General features: G+C 33.6%; 1 protein-coding gene across 2 annotated transcripts in view; it reads left to right on the forward strand.

The window, feature by feature from the left end:
• The window catches only part of LOC117330961 (voltage-dependent calcium channel subunit alpha-2/delta-3-like), a 179,604-nt gene that overhangs the window by 131,224 nt on the left and 27,954 nt on the right, over positions 1-20,426 (forward strand). The window contains exons 25-28 of one of the 2 annotated variants that reach the window (XM_033889543.1): positions 478-519; positions 14,813-14,893; positions 15,834-15,946; positions 20,091-20,290. In XM_033889543.1, the coding sequence (XP_033745434.1) occupies positions 478-519; positions 14,813-14,893; positions 15,834-15,946; positions 20,091-20,290 (436 nt within the window). The remainder of the gene's footprint in view (positions 1-477; positions 520-14,812; positions 14,894-15,833; positions 15,947-20,090; positions 20,291-20,426) is intronic. The other variant, XM_033889545.1, reaches the window with a different exon arrangement.

The raw sequence follows: 20,426 nt of genomic DNA on the forward strand, positions 1-20,426 counted from the left end.
CAACCCTCCTCATATGACCTTGACCACGGTGCCTCCTTGACAACCCTCCTCATATGAACTTGACCATGGTGCCTCCTTGACACCTGCCCTCATATGACCTTTGCTGTTGGTGTCTCCTTGACAACACTCCTCATATGACCTTGACTGTTGGTGCCTCCCTGACAACCCTCCTCATATGACCTTGACTGTTGTGAGGTCATATAACCTCTAGAAATAGAACAAATCAAACATAAAGTCATTTTGAGTGAAATTGAGAGAAAATATGTTTTCCAGTGAGATCTTTCGATAATTCATGATTGCTAGGTGTATTTGATATTTAAATTTGTTGATTATAAAATGTTCACCATGCTGTGTCTACAGTTATATCACTATTTGCTTTGAAGGTGGAATCACACTTCTTTGTAAAACAGTAACTGTTTTTTACACTTCACTCACAAATATTTTCGTCTCTTCAGTGTTGTGTTTTTCCCCTTTCAGCTACTATGCATCAAATTTCTCTGTCCAGCTTTTCGGGAATAAGTACGTACAACTCCTTCATTGAGACGTCTGAGATTTTTTGTTTGTTTTTTCCTGGTAGTTGACCCCTGGACAGTGTTGACAGAATCATATCAGAATACCGATGACCAAATGACAATATCAATTTAAAAAAATAATCTAGCAGACAAAATATTTTAAATATTTTTTAAAATATTTTGTGACAATGTTGTGTGTTTTTCTGTCAACACTGGTTGAAGGCTTGTGTGTTATAATCAGTAGAAATCTGAAATGTTTGTGTTGTTTATAAAACTTTATTGAATTCTCTGCAACATACATACAGGTATCGTATAATATGTTAGACTCTGAATGAAGTATTTTAGAATCTTTATTTCAGTGGTTTGTATTTGAATAATTACACCCCCTGTGACATATGGAGTGGGATTAATAAGTTTTTGTTCCTTTAGTCTATCTTCTTTGTCTATCCACCTATCCTTCTCTCCACTTTACGCAATACAAGATTCATGTAAGATAACAAAAAAAACAAACATACATGCCATACTTTTTGGAGATTGATGAATATCATAAGGGATTTTTCATAAAATACGGGAATATCAACATTTTTTGCAATTTCAAAGCAATGAATTAATTTTGACTGTTATAAAGAAGTTTTGATAATTATTGGAGATATTGAATCATATTAAATGAAAACAACAAACAGTTGTTTAGGGTACAAACAGTTGTTTAGGGTAAAAATGCAATAAGTAGTGTTACCTGTTGATTAAATTTGTGTTCTGTAGATTATATCTTGTTACCTGTAGATTATATCTTGTGTTACCTGTAGATTATACCTTGTGTGTTACCTGTAGATTATACCTTGTGTTACCTGTATATTATACCTTGTGTGTTACCTGTAGATTATACCTTGTGTTACCTGTAGATTATACCTTGTGTTACCTGTATATTATACCTTGTGTTACCTGTATATTATACCTTGTGTTACCTGTAGATTATACCTTGTGTTACCTGTATATTATACCTTGTGTGTTACCTGTAGATTATACCTTGTGTTACCTGTAGATTATACCTTGTGTGTTACCTGTATATTGTACCTTGTGTGTTACCTGTAGATTATACCTTGTGTTACCTGTAGATTATACCTTGTGTTACCTGTAGATTATATCTTGTGTTACCTGTATATTATACATTGTGTTACCTGTAGATTATACCTTGTATGTTACCTGTAGATTATATCCTGTGTTACCTGTAGATTATACCTTGTGTTACCTGTAGATTATACCTTGTGTTACCTGTAGATTATACCTTGTGTTACCTGTAGATTATACCTTGTGTGTTACCTGTAGATTATACCTTGTGTTACCTGTAGATTATACCTTGTGTTACCTGTAGATTATACCTTGTGTGTTACCTGTAGATTATACCTTGTGTTACCTGTAGATTATATCTTGTGTTACCTGTAGATTATACCTTGTGTTACCTGTAGATTATACCTTGTGTTACCTGTAGATTATACCTTGTGTTACCTGTTTATTATACCTTGTGTGTTACCTGTAGATTATACCTTGTATTACCTGTATATTATACCTTGTGTTACCTGTAGATTATACCTTGTGTGTTACCTGTATATTATACCTTGTATGTTACCTGTATATTATACCTTGTATGTTACCTGTATATTATACCTTGTGTTACCTGTAGATTATACCTTGTGTTACCTGTATATTATACCTTGTGTTACCTGTAGATTATATCTTGTATTACCTGTAGATTATACCTTGTGTTACCTGTAGATTATACCTGTGTTACCTGTAGATTATACCTTGTGTGTTACCTGTAGATTATACCTTGTGTGTTACCTGTAGATTATACCTTGTGTGTTACCTGTAGATTATACCTTGTGTGTTACCTGTAGATTATACCTGTGTTACCTGTAGATTATACCTTGTGTTACCTGTACATTATACCTTGTGTTACCTGTAGATTATACCTTGTGTTGCCTGTACATTATACCTTGTGTTACCTGTAGATTATACCTTGTGTTACCTGTACATTATACCTTGTGTTACCTGTAGATTATACCTTGTGTGTTACCTGTAGATTATACCTTGTGTTACCTGTATATTATACCTGTGTTACCTGTAGATTATACCTTGTGTGTTACCTGTAGATTATACCTTGTGTTACCTGTAGATTATACCTTGTGTTACCTGTAGATTATACCTTGTGTTACCTGTAGATTATACCTGTGTTACCTGTAGATTATACCTTGTGTGTTACCTGTAGATTATACCTTGTGTTACCTGTAGATTATACCTTGTATGTTACCTGTATATTATACCTTGTGTTACCTGTAGATTATACCTGTGTTACCTGTAGATTATACCTTGTGTTACCTGTAGATTATACCTTGTGTGTTACCTGTAGATTATACATTGTGTTACCTGTAGATTATACCTTGTGTGTTACCTGTAGATTATACCTTGTGTTACCTGTAGATTATACCTTGTGTGTTACCTGTATATTATACCTTGTGTTACCTGTAGATTATACCTTGTGTGTTACCTGTAGATTATACCTTGTGTTACCTGTAGATTATACCTTGTGTTACCTGTAGATTATACCTTGTGTTACCTGTAGATTATACCTTGTGTGTTACCTGTAGATTATACCTTTTGTTACCTGTAGATTATACCTGTGTTACCTGTAGATTATACCTTGTATGTTACCTGTAGATTATACCTTGTGTGTTACCTGTATATTATACCTGTGTTACCTGTATATTATACCTTGTGTTACCTGTAGATTATACCTGTGTTACCTGTATATTATACCTTGTGTTACCTGTAGATTATACCTTGTGTTACCTGTAGATTATATCTTGTGTTACCTGTATATTATACCTTGTGTTACCTGTAGATTATACCTTGTGTGTTACCTGTATATTATACCTTGTGTTACCTGTATATTATATCTTGTGTGTTACCTGTAGATTATACCTTGTGTTACCTGTATATTATATCTTGTGTGTTACCTGTAGATTATACCTTGTGTTACCTGTATATTATACCTTGTGTGTTACCTGTATATTATACCTTGTGTTACCTGTATATTATATCTTGTGTGTTACCTGTAGATTATACCTTGTGTTACCTGTAGATTATACCTTGTGTGTTACCTGTATATTATACCTTGTGTTACCTGTATATTATATCTTGTGTGTTACCTGTAGATTATACCTTGTGTTACCTGTATATTATACCTTGTGTTACCTGTATATTATACCTTGTGTTACCTGTATATTATACCTTGTGTGTTACCTGTATATTATACCTTGTGTGTTACCTGTAGATTATACCTTGTGTTACCTGTAGATTATACCTTGTGTTACCTGTAGATTATACCTGTGTTACCTGTAGATTATACCTTGTGTTACCTGTAGATTATACCTTGTGTTACCTGTAGATTATACCTGTGTTACCTGTAGATTATATCTTGTGTTACCTGTAGATTATACCTTGTGTTACCTGTATATTATACCTTGTGTGTTACCTGTAGATTATACCTTGTGTTACCTGTAGATTATACCTTGTGTTACCTGTATATTATACCTTGTGTTACCTGTATATTATACCTTGTGTGTTACCTGTAGATTATACCTTGTGTTACCTGTAGATTATACCTGTGTTACTTCTAGATTATACCTTGTGTTACCTGTAGATTATATCTTGTTTTTCCCGCAGTTTGAACATGTGTTAATATGATTTTGTAGTGTTAATAATTTTGATGATTTAATTGATGAAATTAATTAAGATACATTTTTAATGCAGTTTTATTTGATTATGGTTGTAACTTTCTTTATTGTTGAACTCTTAAGAAGTTTTTTGCAATAAGACGACAACATATCTTAGGAACATTGAAGATTGATCAAATTGGTATGATGTGAAAAAGCAAGTCTTTTGTGACTTGCATTGTTTGTTGACATTCATCTGCTTTCAGTTGATAGCCCCATGGACTGAAACTGAACAGTAATGTTGATATAAAGTTACACTGTAGCGCAACCCACACCGAAATAAAGTACAAAAAAAGTATGGGAAAAAAGTACTAAAAAAGCATAGAAAAAGTATGCTTTTTTTTACTCAATTTGGAACCGATATTCCAACACGGTTCCAAATTGAGTCAAAAAAAGTACTAAAGTACAAAAAAAGTCTAACAAAAGTATACCTTTAGTACATTTTATTGTTTTCATTAAGTACAGAAAAAGCACAAATATAGTACAGAAAAAGTACATTAAAAGTACAATAATAGTATAAAGTGCACAGGGCCAAATTGATGGTGTACTTTTTTTGTGCTTTTATACTTTTTTAGTACTTTTACAGGTAAGTCCATAAAGTACAAAAAAAGTACAAAAGTACAAAAAAAGTATGAAAATGGTACAGAAAAGCAGGAAATTAGTACTGAAAAAGTAGGAAAAAAGTACCAATTAGGTAGTAAATTAGTACTGAAAAAGTAGGAAAAAAGTACTAGAAAAGTAGGAAAATAGTACTAAAAAAGTAGGAAATTTGTACTGAAAAAGTATCAAAAAAGTAGGAAAATGGTATTGAAAAGAAGGAAATTAGGACTGAAAAAGTAGGAAAAAAGTACCAATAAGGTAGGAAATTAGTACTGAAAAAGTAGTGGAAAAGTAGGAAAAAAGTACTAGAAAAGTAGGAAAATAGTACTAAAAAAGTAGGAAATTTGTACTGAAAAAGTATAAAAAAAGTACTGAAAAAGTAGGAAAAAATTACCGAAAAAAAGGGACTTAATTTAATGGTGTAGGAAATTAGTTCTGAAAATATAGGAGATAAGCTTAAATGAGAATACTGCATGCTTAAACAATACATACATCAGTCCCATTCCTAAGAGAAATGCACAATTGTATCAAGTGAAAACAAACATTGAAATACAAGATTAGTTATCCAATCACAATTCCACTGAGTATAATTTCATGCCATAGCAAAGTCTTGATCTAATAAGCTCGAAATTTGTTTAAGGGTGAGGTTAAGGAGTTACAGATGGACATCTATGTATAAGGGCAATAACTTTTGATAAATTATTCTAATATTTTTTTCAAGCAGGAAAACACAATTTTATATCATGTGTATGTAGGAGATCCAGACAAAAAAATATACTATTCTAAATAAAAAGGGCAATAACATTTGTAAAAATTGTTGAATCATAATTCCTCTTGAGGAAACACAACAAAAAAATGTAAATAAAAAACAATGCATAAATGCATACTGAATACAATGAAGTATGGTATATGCATAATGTTGCTTGCTTAAACTGGTCAAATCCAAGTAAGTGTGAATTCGAAAAATAAAATGTCTGATTCTCTTCATTCCTTTTTTGCTTTATGCGAATCATTGCCCTCAATTCGGACCACAATGCAATATCTTCAAGCTTTCCGTCACTTCAGAATGTACTGCATAATCTGTTGGAAGAAAGAGAAAATTTTAAAATATTTTTTATATCAAAACTTAGAATAATTGTGAAGATTTGTTCAATATAAAAATGTAGATAATTTTCCTTATATATGCACCTGATCACTTTACTGTCATTTATTACATGCATGTCTGTTTGGAAGTCTTTTTATCAAGAAAAGCTAGCCACAGGTATACAAGTTTAAAGCTACAACATAAAACTTTTAATTATAAGGATAAGTACTTTAATAAAAATCAAGCTACTCCAGAATTCTCTGACAGTTTGTTTCATCTTAAATTATGCAACTAACTATCAAAATACTCCAAAACACAGATTTTTTTTATTCAATCATTTCTTGAGATCATTTTTTTGTGAATTGATCATGATCATGACATACAACAAATTTTCAATGGATTTTATTGACTTCGTTTTTGAATGTATTTTCTTCAAATTCCATATACTATAGTAGACAATTATTAGCTCATTTACCGATATTTTTATATATATTCCCTAAAATAGATATACACATGTTGCCCGAAATGTGACGTTACTTTCGTTCTTATATTCTAACTTAAAAATGTCATTGCTATTTTTTTTTTAATTTTATGCAATATCTCTTGAAATCAACTACAAAAAATTCTGTAAATATTATCAGATGAATAAGCAAATAATTCTTTACATGTAAGTGAAATTTCAATAAATTCCATTGAAAAACGAAGTCATAAAAATTAATTGGAAATTTGTCAAAATGCATGAAATATGTACTGTAAAGATATTACGAATTTACCGTTACGTGACAGAAATAAATATGCAATATAACTACGTCGAAGTTCGTCAATAAAGAAATAAAATTCTTCTTGTTCTCAATATTTGGGTGCTATCAATCAGGATGCTTATAAAATCCCAGGCGTATGGTAGCATAAATCTGTAAATCGAATACTTACGATTGAAACACACGTGGATCTAGCAGTTCTTTGTTAATTAAACTCGGGCCGTGTAAACTGTAATCGGTGATGAATTCATTATGAAAACCCTGAAACACGAAGTAATCAAGTATTAATATTAACATGTGTAGGCCCCTATTCACCTATATAATGTGAAACGATGTAGGAACGTGCAGAAGACGAAATAGATTTAAATAATAAAATTGTAAACTTACCTGGTCGCGATATCTGTGATATTTTCGGGTGAAAATGAGCATTTGTCGCCAAAAACAACAAGAAAGCTGATATTCTTTGGCCACTTACTGACAGATAGTCGGTCTTCTTCAGTTAGGCAAGAAAATGAATTTCGTTTTTAGGCTATTCTATATCAAAATCGTGTTTGTTTATGTTTCTTCCGTAGATAAACATCCGGTGAAATTCAAACATGGCTATCAGACTTCCCGCTAAAATCTCGCTGTTTGTTGCATCATGGGATAAAAAAAAGTTTTGTCGGAGATCTACTGTATCGATTTCATTCTTTTATTACTTGTTTTTTTATATTCTACTTCCTTAACCTCTATTGTTTCATACTTTTGGTATTACTACTTCAGCATTTAAAGCTTGCACATTGCACAAAATGATCGCACGAAGCGAACTCGTCAAATCTCGGTAGATTCCGTAAACCGAAGTAAACAAACGAGATCACGGCCCCGACTATTAAGCTACTGAAAAACAATAAGGCTTGCTCGGATGATCTCATCATTAATGAATATATTAAATATTCGCCCTCTAAAATGATTGATCTCTATGTTATATTATTTGATGTTATTTTTAGCACAGGGAAAATCCCAGAAAGCTGGCTTCGAGGCTCTATTGTACCTATTTATAAAAATAAGGGTTCTCCCTCAGACCCTAAAAATTATAGGCCGATTACTATTGTAAGTTGCATCGGCAAACTATTCACAAGTATTTTAAATGCAAGACTATTAAAGTATTCCGACGAAGTTAATCTAATATGTGAAAACCAAGCTGGATTTCGCAAGAAGTATTCAACTATAGACAATATTTTTGTGCTGTATTCCCTAATTAGTCTTACTAATATGATGAAAAAGAAGCTGTACTGTATTTTCATTGATTTTGAAAAGGCCTTTGACAAAGTTTGGAGAAATGGTCTGTGGAACAAAATGTTGTTAAATCATATAAATGGCAAAATGTATACAATTATTTACAATATGTATCAAGGTATTAAATCTAACATATCATTTAATGGTCAGAATTCTGCATTCTTCGCATGCAATAATGGATTGAGGCAAGGGGAAAACTTGTCTCCTTTTTTATTTAGTTTATATTTGAATGACCTTGAGGAGTTTATGACTAGAAATAATGTTACCGGTTTACAGTGCCTGACAAACCAACTTGAAGTTGATTTACATATGTATATTAAACTATTTATTTTGTTGTATGCTGACGATACAATCTTATTTTCTGACACCCCAGAAGACCTGCAAATGCAGCTAAATGTTTTTAGTGAATATTGTAAAATATGGAGACTGAAAGTTAACAGTGAGAAAACAAAATGTATGATAGTCAGTAAAGGTCGTCTAAATAACAGATTACAATTCAAATTTGATACTGAAGACATAGAAATTGTCCAAAGTTTTTCATACCTGGGCACTGTTTTTTCACGCACAGGTTCTTTTAATGAAGCTAAAAATTACAATGTTAAAAAAGCAACAATTGCTATGTATGATGTTTTAAAGAAAGGAAGGTTATATAACCTATCTGTTCAGTGTATATATGATCTGTATGATAAAATTGTAAAACCTATATTGTTATACGGATGTGAGATTTGGGGTTTTACAAATCTACAAGTCATTGAGAGAGCGCACTTAAAGTTTTGTAAGTTATTATTAGGGGTCAAACGAAGTACACCAACGTCTATGGTTTATGGTGAACTTGGAGCTTATCCTTTGAATATCTCAGTTAAGACGAGAATGTTGACCTATTGGTCTCAATTGATTAATTCAAAAGAAAACAAACTAAATGTAATAACTTATAAACTGTTATGTCTAAACCAATACCGTAATAATAATGTTCCCTATATACGTTATATACAACAATTATTAGATGAATGTGGTATTAGCTATGTGTGGAATATCCAGTATATCCAGGAATTAGATACTTCTTGGATAAAGTCATATGTAAAACAAACACTCCATGATCAGTTTATACAGCAGTGGGATAATGATGTATTTAATTCTTCTAAGTCTGGTTGTTACAGAATTTTTAAAAACAAATTTGGTTTTGAATGCTATCTAGACGTTCTTACAGATAAAGAAAGAAATACTTTTTGTAAGTTCAGAACTACAAATCATAGACTGATTATTGAAACTGGAAGGTGGAATAATATTGAACGCCACGAAAGAATATGTATTTTTTGTAATAGTCAACAAATAGGAGATGAATTCCATTATCTGCTAGAATGCCAGTCATTAGCTGCGCATAGAAAATTATATCTAAATAAATATTATTATACAAGGCCGAACATATTAAAATTTAGAGATCTTATGAACTCAAACCACGTAAATACATTGAAAAAACTCTGTAAATTCATTAGTATTATCTTTAGCAATGTGTCCTCCATAGCATGATGTTACACATCATGTTCATCTTGACTTGATCGTTTTGTTGATTTGAAATTATATAAAATGGTATCATGCGTAACGATATGGTTAAATATCAGATGTTTTGATAAACTAATTGATACAGTCTGCGTGTGCATACTTTATACACTGGCTGAACAACTGTATATAACTTTTGTATTGTGTAAATATGTTTTCTCTGTACTGTTATGTATGGTTAAAGAGAAATAAATTGAATTGAATTGAATTGAAAGGTCATAGGTGAACCGACCGATGGTAATCTGACACAGGTATAAGCCTCGTCAGTACCTGTTATGTAATCCGGATGTTTTGTTTAAATGAGGGTAGGCACCTGTGATCTGATCGTAGTGAAAGGCAGTCAAGCTTGACAATATAAATTGTTATAATTAACGCCGCGGGCATAATACTTAGTCTAAGAGGGGCAATATGTGTTACAGGTGAGACGGGAGGTACACAGGTAACTCCAATAAACAATAAAGCTAGGTATGATTTGCCATTACAGTCGACTGTGGCTTATATTAATTAACACCACGGGTGAAATTAACTTTCGGTACGACGTTAAGCATATATCCTGATCGCTTTGTTAGCCTAACACACAGGTTTCAAGATTTAGTTTAAAACAGTTGAAATATTTTTGATCGATCTTGGTGTAGCAGTTATTCAAGCCGTCTACTATATCAATTAAAATATTTATGATAGATCTTGGTATTGATCTTGATTTTTGTATACAATAGAGTGTTTTATTTGTACACACAACACTCCTACGAGATCATTCTACAACAGATTAGAGTACAGCTACATTGTGTCGTTGTCCGAATTATCGTACGATCTTGCTAAATAAATATCAGACAAATTAAAGTTTTCTTTTTGTGTTCACTTTCACCATTTCAATGAATGCGATGTAATTCTGATTTAAATACCGGAATATTGTTCCTTGATCATGCCTGTTTGTTGTCAGTCAAGCCATATCGAGATCGAGATCATCACAGCGCTTGACTTCAATATACGTTTTACAAAGAAGCGTCCGAGTGACTATATCAGTATTACACATGTTTATATGAGTATATCGGTGAATATTTTGACAGAACACGACGTGATTTCGGGTGCAATTATCAGATGTAATCTTAAAACCACGTATATCCAGCAAGTATATGATATGCAGACAAAGAGCAGGTGATTTTAATTTCATTTGAATGAATTAAAAGCGTATTACAGGCACGGGCACATGTGTGTTCGTAGAGTGATCCCCGATCTGGTAGAGGTTAACGTTTGGATAAACGAAATGTTTTAAACTCCGTTAAAGAGTTTATAATTAAAGCCAAAATACTGTAACTTCAAAGAACGATCTGGAACAAAATTTTTAAAGAGCTAAGTTTTGACGTTCGTCACATGAACGTATAGTAACATTCATCAATGTGAAGTTTATTACTTCTGAGATGCATATGGAAATACAAACGAAAAGTGACAAAGAAATCACCGTTAAAATGTGTGAACCTTACTAACAAAGTACATTGAAGTGAAATACTTCTGATAATAATTGTTGAATTTAAATTATTTTTAGATAAATTTCTGTGGTACTGATCAAAGTATGAAAAGTATTTTTTAGAACATAAAAAAGACAACAACAAAAAAAGAACAAAAAACGAGATCAAAAACATTTAATATTACCAAATGATAATTTTCTGTATCTTATTTGATAGATATTTGTTGTGGTTAATCCTGGGTATTATTTTTTTAGTCTTAGATTTGTAGTCGATTTAATTTTGAAAATATTAATATGCTATAACCCCTCACAATGTCTGAAAATATTCTAAGTCCATAATAAGTACAAAAAAAGCACAATGGCATTAGCTGAAAAATTCTAAGTCCCAAAAAAGTAGGAAAAAAGTACATCCATATTTTCACAATCTTTCAAAAAAATTCTAAGTCAGATTTTAGCACAAAAAAAGTACTCTGAAAAATTTCAGAGTCCAAATAAAGTACAGAAAAAGTACCCTGAAAAGTTTCTAAGTCCAGAAAAGTACAAAAAAAGTATACTTTTTTGGTACTTTTTCAAAAAAGTAGGAAAAAGTGTATACTTAAAGTAGCATAAAAGTATACTTTAGTGTGCTTTATTTCGGTATGGGAAATGTAGATATATGATTATCATTGAAATGCTATGTGTTAAGGCCAAAATTTACTGCTTTAAAAAAAAAAAATTATGAACGATAAATCAATTGTTTACTATTTGGAAATATTACCGTAGTTAATTCATTTTTTAAATTGTTTGGAAATGCTGTTGGTTGTTGTATGATGTGAATATGTATATAATGTAGAGGTTCTAGCATGGTCTACATCATTCTTATAACAATAGTTGTTATTAGACTTAAAATAAAGTATATAGTTTATTATATACACAACAGCATCAATCCAACAATGGAACATCAAAAACAAAGAAACTGTCTACCATTCTCCTCCAATTGGTTGATATTTACAAAAATTAGTTTTTATTTCAGCCAAGCATGGGAAAAATTGAAAATGAAAGATTAAGTCCTTTGTGTATATAGATCTAGACAAATGATGATTAAAACATTTTAAAATAGCTTAAATCAGATAAATCCAGCAGGTGAAGAAAGCGAGTGGAGAATGAGAACTTGATGACAGCTTTTATTTACATTTATGCAGGATGTTCATAAAATTCAAAACTCAAATCTGCCAATTATGAAATGTTCTGTACATTTTTAGCAAAAGAGTGAAATTTTGCACTAAGGGAGGGGGATTAATTTTATTTGTGAATAAATATGATATGCAAAAAAAAAAAAAACCATGAAATCTGTAAGAATGTGACAGTGTTGACATGCAGTCCCCAAGAGAAGATGGAATATGATTTTGTAAACAGATGTAGCCGGACATTTCTGTACAAGGCCAGAAATGAGATATTTTAGGTGAAAAATTCTGACTAGACCACTGTGACATGAAGCAAGACAAACCGTCAAACAATGAAACACACAATGTGTCACCAACAGGTCTCTTTCCCAGACAATTTGTCTGAAATTAAGCAGGATATGACTTGTCTTTGGTTAATCTTCAGAGGAAAAATGTTTCTCAGAGACTAGCGTGGGCAGACAATACAAGTTAATGATTTCGAGAGATGAAATCTGATTCCAGAATTCTAGGAAATTGTGCATGTGGAAGAACTGTACACATCACGAAAAACAACGGTGGCAATTTTGTGTCGTCTAGCCGAGGATTAACAAACTCTGAATGTCTAAGGTCAAGAGAGGGAAAATAAACTCGGGAGTCTTCAGAGTATTCCAAAAAGGATTGATGTGCTAGAGAGAAATCAGCTTGCTGCCAATATCTAATCTATCATGAAGGAGATAAAGTATGAGAGACAATATTGCTACCTTATCAGGAGTTTCATCATCTTAAGATTCAACAGACCTTAATTTATGCTTAAAGGGGATAATAACAAAGAAATAAATCTAAAACAAAATCATAAGAAATGATTTTATAGTGAAGGAACCTAAACAATGAATTAGACAATGTCTAGCTAGATAGATAAAAAGTGGAGGGGAAATTGTAATTATTGCAAAAAAAAAAAAAATTATTTTGCTTTTGGACGCCTTATTATTGTATAAAAATTGCACACTGGGAATTTACCAGTAAAGAGATTGTCGTTATCAGGATGGATGTGACTCCTACGTAGATTCTGTTTAATCATAGAGATTGTGGGTAGCTGGACGGATGTGACTCCTACGTAGATTCTGTTTAATCATAGAGATTGTGGGTAGCTGGACGGATGCGACCCCCTACTTAGACATCCTGTTAAGTTTCCTGTCTTGTTTTACTTGGCATTCGCCTTACTGATCTCATTTTAGGATTTAAATGCTGACACAGGTCTGATCTATATATAATGTAAATGGTATATATATATATAGATATAGACATTGCTTGTGTACACAGATTCTGCCATATTGTCTTCCCACATAAGTCCCTGCTCCTGGTGTAAGAGTTTAGTATTAAAGTTTGGGAAAGGCTTAATTTATTTATGAATATTTTTTTCCTGACTATTTCAAAATTGATGATTCTGCAAACAATTAAATTGCATTTGTGTGGACAGGGGCTAGTTTTTGTGGGTAAGGGCACTTATTTGAGGGCATGTTCTTATCTGTGGGTAAGGGCACTTATTTGTGGGCATGATCTTATTTGTGGGTAAGGGCACTTATTTGAGGGCATGATCTTATCTGGGTAAGGGCACTTATTTGAGGGCATGATCTTATTTGTGGGTAATGAACTTATTTGTGCGTGGGGGTTTATTTGTTAGTGGGAGCTTATTTGTGGGTAAATGCTTATTTGTGAATGTGAACATATTTGTTGATAAAGGGCTTATTTGTGAGCATGACCTTATTTGTGAGCAAAGGCTTATTTGTAAGTCATGGGGTTTGTTTGTCATTCAAGACTTATTTGTGAGCAAGGGCTTATTTGCAAATAAATTCAAATGCAGTAGTTTGTAGTATTTATGAAGGCGGATCGCTATTGTAGATCTAAATCTCTGTTTTGTTAAGGAGTAACAGAAAATAGATCTACAGCATTGTTACATGTTTGTTTTACTGTAATTATTCAGATTTTCAGGTGCCTAATAATTTCGGAGAGAATAAAGAGAATTATGAAATATAAACCTATAATTTTAGTTCATACATAACTACCATATTCATCTGCAAATAATTCCTTATAAATTGATGAGCTATCGTGTGAGAGTATACTTGAAAATGGATGGTTGATAAACTGTTGTAGAAATATGTGTGAGCTATATAAGAGCGTGAGAGCAATGTTTTGTTCTAATACTATATGTATGTGTGTGGTACGTGTCACTCAGGTGTGTGAAACTCATGTGTAGAGTAATATGTAGATACATGTATGTGTAGATACAAATATATGCATTCTGTGATAAATATGATATTTGGCTTGTAGCATTGCTTGGGTGAAGGCTATAGGAAGTTTGTTCAAATGAATGACCTTTATATAAACTAAGATTTAGCTTGAAAAATTCTATTGGCCAATATATTTTAAAGACACCCTTTGAAATAACTGCGAGGCCCTGAGATCTTACATCTGGTCTCCGATACACTTGTTCTTAATTATAGATTTTAGGTGAGCGATTCAGGCCCATTGGACCCTTGTTCTATTCAGGTTTTTTTTTTTTTTATACTAATACAAAACTTTACCATATACATGTATACATGAAATTTTGATGATATAATTGATGACTGTAAATGTTCTGTTCCACAGACATGGTATTGCGTTGATTTTCCTGGGAACAAAGAGTGGAATCACACGCTTCCTCAACACAGACCTCCTACCGTCTAGTCTGTAAGTTAAAGCTACTGGAGGCTTCACTCTGAGAGTAACTGATTTGATCATGCTTCATTAATAAAAAATATTTCTGAACATATTGTTCAATATAATGCATACAGTTGATAAACTAAATACAGTTGATATTTTTATTTTTAGGTCATCTGACCGAAAAGTCAGGATGACCAATCGTGTTCAATATCAATTGTCATCTGCTTTCCGTTGGCATTTTCACATTTTTGACTTCTTCTCATAAACCCCTGAACCAATTTCTATGAAATTTTGGTGAAACCTTCCATGGCCAAATTTGTGAATTAATATAAGTATAAAAAGTGGTCAAAATTACTGAAATTTTAAAAAATCTTCTTCTGCAAGGCCCGAATAAGGTAGAATTATATATTGGATACTCTTCATAGATGGAGGTGTCTTAAGGTGCTTCCATCTATGAAGAGTATCCATATATAATTCTACCTTATTTGGGCCTTGCAGAAGAAGATTTTTTTTAAATTATTAAGGTGCTTTACCAAATTGGTGAATTTCATGACCCTGAGGTCTCACATTTTCCCCCTTGGGAGGGGGTAAACTTTAATATAATTTATATAGGGAAATCACATTTTTGGCTATCATTTGTTTGATTTCTATTGGAATTCGAACCAATTTGGTTAACATTATCCGCATTATAGATGACATTTTGATGGTATAATGCACATGTTGGCCCTGACTGAACCCCAGGTGCTGATGGGCGAGGCCAAAAAGGATCAAATTTACTCCAGGTTCAGAAATATTCATCTACTCATTGTTCCGACCCTCATTTATTTCCCGTTTTCCAATATTTATACACATACAGGTTTCCCATGTGTTAAATGTAAATACAATTTATTTTTTTCTTTCAAATTCTGTAAAGCAGACTATCTTGATTTATGTCTCATTTCCTCTTTATTTTGCCTATCCTTATCAGGGAGTTTATAAACTTAAATGAACGGACGGTTGACAGCATGTATTACAAACGAGCGGTAGAGGGACGGGTACAAGATGGCTACAACTTCACATTTTCGATGCCGGTTGGTGAAGGTAAGAGTAAATCAAGCAAATCTCAAATCATTTGATGATAGTCTGTTCAGATTGCCCTATATAATTCTTTCATGGTCGGTAACGCCAGCCCAAGGCCATTGATCGCTTGCTTAGTCCATCAATACATTTTATTAGGTCACCTGAGACGAAGTCTCAGTTGACCTATTGCAATCGCCTTTTGTCCGGCGTCGTGCGTCGTGCGTCGTCCGTCGTGCGTCGTAAACAATTTACATTTTCAACTTCTTCTCAAAAACCGCTGAACTAAATTCAATGAAATTTTACAGGAAGCTTCCATGGCTGGGGGTGAACCAAAATTGTGAATTATATGGTCCCCACCCCCCAGGGGCCTGCGGGGCGGGGCCAAAAAGGGTCAAATTGACTAAAACTTCAAAAATCTTCTTCTCTACTCTCAGATATGGTAGAATCAAATACTCTTCATAGATGGAAGGGTCTTAAGGTGCTTTACCAAAATTGTGAATTTCATGACCCTGGGGTCTCATGTTTGCCCCTGGGTAGGGGGTAAACTTTACTATAGTTTATATTGGGAAATCACATTTTTGACTATTATTTGTTGGATTTGTATTGGAATTCATTCTAACTTGTATCAAATTATCAGCATGGGATGACACTTTGATGGTATGTACATGTTGGCCCTATCTGACCCCCAGGGGCTGGTGGGCGGGGCCAAAAAGGGTCAAATTGACAAAAATTTCAAAAATCTTCTTCTCTACTCTCAGATATGGTAGAATCAAATACTCTTCATAGATGGAAGGGTCTTAAGGTGCTTTACCAAAATTGTGAATTTCATGACCCTGGGGTCTCACGTTTGCCCCTGGGGAGGGGGTAAACTTTACTATAGTTTATATAGGGAAATCACATTTTTGACTATTATTTGTTGGATTTGTATTGGAATTCATTCTAACTTGTATCAAATTATCAGCATGGGATGACACTTTGATGGTATGTGCATGTTGGCCCTAGTTGACCCCCAGGGGCCTGCGGGGCGGGGCCAAAAAGGGTAAAATTTACAAAAATTTCAAAAATCTTCTTCTCTACTCTCAGATATGGTTGAATCAAATACTCTTCATAGATGGAAGGATCTTAAGGTGCTTTACCAAAATTGTGAATTTCATGACCCTGGGGTCTCACGTTTGCCCCTGGGGAGGGGGTAAACTTTACTATAGTTTATATAGGGAAATCACATTTTTGACTATTATTTGTTGGATTTGTATTGGAATTCATTCTAACTTGTATCAAATTATCAGCATGGGATGACACTTTGATGGTATGTACATGTTGGCCCTAGTTGACCCCCAGGGGCTGGTGGGCGGGGCCAAAAAGGGTCAAATTGACAAAAATTTCAAAAATCTTCTTCTCTACTCTTAGATATGGTAGAATCAAATACTCTACATACAGATGGAAGGATCTTAAGGTGCTTTACCAAAATTGTGAATTTCATGATCCTGGGGTCTCACGTTTGCCCCTGGGGAGGGGGTAAACTTTACTATAGTTTATATAGGGAAATCACATTTTTGACTATTATTTGTTGGATTTGTATTGGAATTCATTCTAACTTGTATCAAATTATCAGCATGGGATGACACTTTGATGGTATGTGCATGTTGGCCCTAGTTGACCCCCAGGGGCCTGCGGGGCGGGGCCAAAAAGGGTAAAATTTACAAAAATTTCAAAAATCTTCTTCTCTACTCTCAGATATGGTTGAATCAAATACTCTTCATAGATGGAAGGATCTTAAGGTGCTTTACCAAAATTGTGAATTTCATGACCCTGGGGTCTCACGTTTGCCCCTGGGGAGGGGGTAAACTTTACTATAGTTTATATAGGGAAATCACATTTTTGACTATTATTTGTTGGATTTGTATTGGAATTCATTCTAACTTGTATCAAATTATCAGCATGGGATGACACTTTGATGGTATGTACATGTAGGCCCTAGTTGACCCCCAGGGGCTGGTGGGCGGGGCCAAAAAGGGTCAAATTGACAAAAATTTCAAAAATCTTCTTCTCTACTCTTAGATATGGTAGAATCAAATACTCTACATACAGATGGAAGGATCTTAAGGTGCTTTACCAAAATTGTGAATTTCATGATCCTGGGGTCTCATGTTTGCCCCTGGAGAGGGGGTAAACTTTACTATAGTTTATATAGGGAAATCACATTTTTGACCATTACTTGTTGAATTTGTATTGGAATTCATTCTAACTTCGTTAACATTATCAGCTTGGGATGACAGTTTGATGGTATGTACATGTTGGCCCTGACTGACCCCCAGGGGCTGATGGGCGGGGCCAAAAAGGGTCAAATTAACAGAAATTTTAAAAATCTTCTTCTTACAGCCCAAATAAGGTAGAATTAAATACTCTTCACAGATCGAAGGGTCTTAAGGTGCTTTACCATAATTGTGAATTTCCTAGCCCTGGGGTCTCGCGTTTGCCCCATGGGAGGGGATAAACTTTACTATAGTTATAGGGAAATCACATTTTTGACTATCATTTGTTTTATTTGTTTTGAAATTCATTCTTTCATTCAAATTTACTGAAATATTTCAAAAATCAGGTGACCGTTAAGGCCCATGGGCCTCTTGTTAATTCATAAAAATCCTTAGTATTGCCTTTTCTTGAAAAGGGGACAGTGGAAGGGGATCTTTCTCAAACATAATTTGATATGCCCCTAATGGTCCCTTATTGTGCATGTCAATTTTGTGGTTGATTTGGGAAAAAAGACTGACAGGCGGCCATTTTGAATTTTGATAGGTGAAGTTTGTTACTGCTATTTCTCGTAAAGTACTTACCATATTTTAACATCCACAAATTAGCACTGCCCACAAATAAACCACCTTCTTCAGTTTTGCAAATCATGAATTTTAAGATCATAATCTACATTGGTTCACAATATTAATAACCCCTCCCAAAACTTTAATGCTGAACTTTTACACTAGGGGAGGGGGCTTATTAGCTCACCTGCCGAAGGACAAGTGAGATTATGCCGTGGTACGTCCAATCATGGTCTAACTTTTCCATTTAAACATCTTCTTCTCAATAACCAAATGCAAGAGGCCCAGAGACCTAATATTAAGCATGTAGTATGATGGGATGAAAGGCTACCAAGTTTGTTCAAATGAATGACCTTGACCTTCATTAAAGTCACAGGTTGAATATGTTTTAATCTTGAAACAACTTCTTCTTAATAACCAATAGGCCCAGGGACATGCTATTGGGTCTGTAGCATGCTGGGGTGATGGCTATCAAGATTGTTTAAATGAATGACCTTGAAAGTTTCAAGGTCACAGGAGTCAAATAGCATATTACAGTAGCATGCTGGAGTGAAGGGCTACCAAGTTTGTTCAAATGAATGACCTTGACCTACATTCAAGATTACAGGGATTGAATAGACTTAAATATTTAAAAAGGTTCTTCTCAATAACCAAGAGGCCCAGGGAGTTTATTTTGGGTCTGTAGCATGCTGGGGTAAAGGGCTACCGAATTTGTTCAAATGAACGACCTGCACTTTGATTCAAGTTCACATGGGTCAAGTTGACTAAAATAGTTATATGAATTATTTTCAATAACAAAAGGGTCCAGAGACATGATATTTGGCTTGTAGCATGCTTGGGGGAAGACTAGGAAGTTTGTCCAAATGAATGACCTTGACCGTGATTTAAGTTTGAAAAAGTGAAATTGGCCTAAATATCTAAAAAAAAAAAAAAAACACCTTTTCGATAACTGTGTGACTATGAGATTTAATATCTGGTCTCTGATACACTTATTCTTAATTTAAATTATGTTTATGCATAAAAATATCACCCGATAGCAGTTGAGTGATTCGGGCCCATTGGGCCCTTGTTTGAACATAAATACAGTAATAAACTTTCACACTAGGGGAGGGGTATTATTTGAAAATAAATTTGGTAATAAACTTTTACACTATGGTGGGGGGGGAGGGGGGGGAGGACTTGTTTGAGGATAAATGTATAACTAAACTTTACACTGGGGGAGGGGGCTTATTTTCAGGATGAGAATGATAATTGCTCTCAGAGATCACATGTTTATGTTCACTTTGGTCCCTTGTTTTGCGCTGTCACCTTTCTTTAATAAAATGTTATTATCAAATTTGTCTCTACAGCTTACACGGGAGATGAGAATAATGTTGTCACTATCAGCGTCCCGCTTGAGTTAAATATTGCACAAGTAGGACCGGCCAAGGACTTATTCCCAATGGTCCTGGGACTTCAGATGAAATACCAGCAAATCCAGACAATAATCGCGGATATAATACAAAAGTGTTGGAACATATCTGATTGTGATATTACATGTTCCAGTATTGTAAGTATCAAATTAACTGTAGGAGTAACGTAATTATAAGGTATAAAGTTACCTGTAGGAGTAATGTAATTATAATGTATAAAGTTACCTGTAGGAGTAACGTAATTATAATGTATAAAGTTACCTGTAGGAGTAA

This window comes from Pecten maximus, chromosome 7 (genome assembly GCF_902652985.1).
Source record: "Pecten maximus chromosome 7, xPecMax1.1, whole genome shotgun sequence".
NCBI classification, from domain to species: domain Eukaryota; kingdom Metazoa; phylum Mollusca; class Bivalvia; order Pectinida; family Pectinidae; genus Pecten; species Pecten maximus.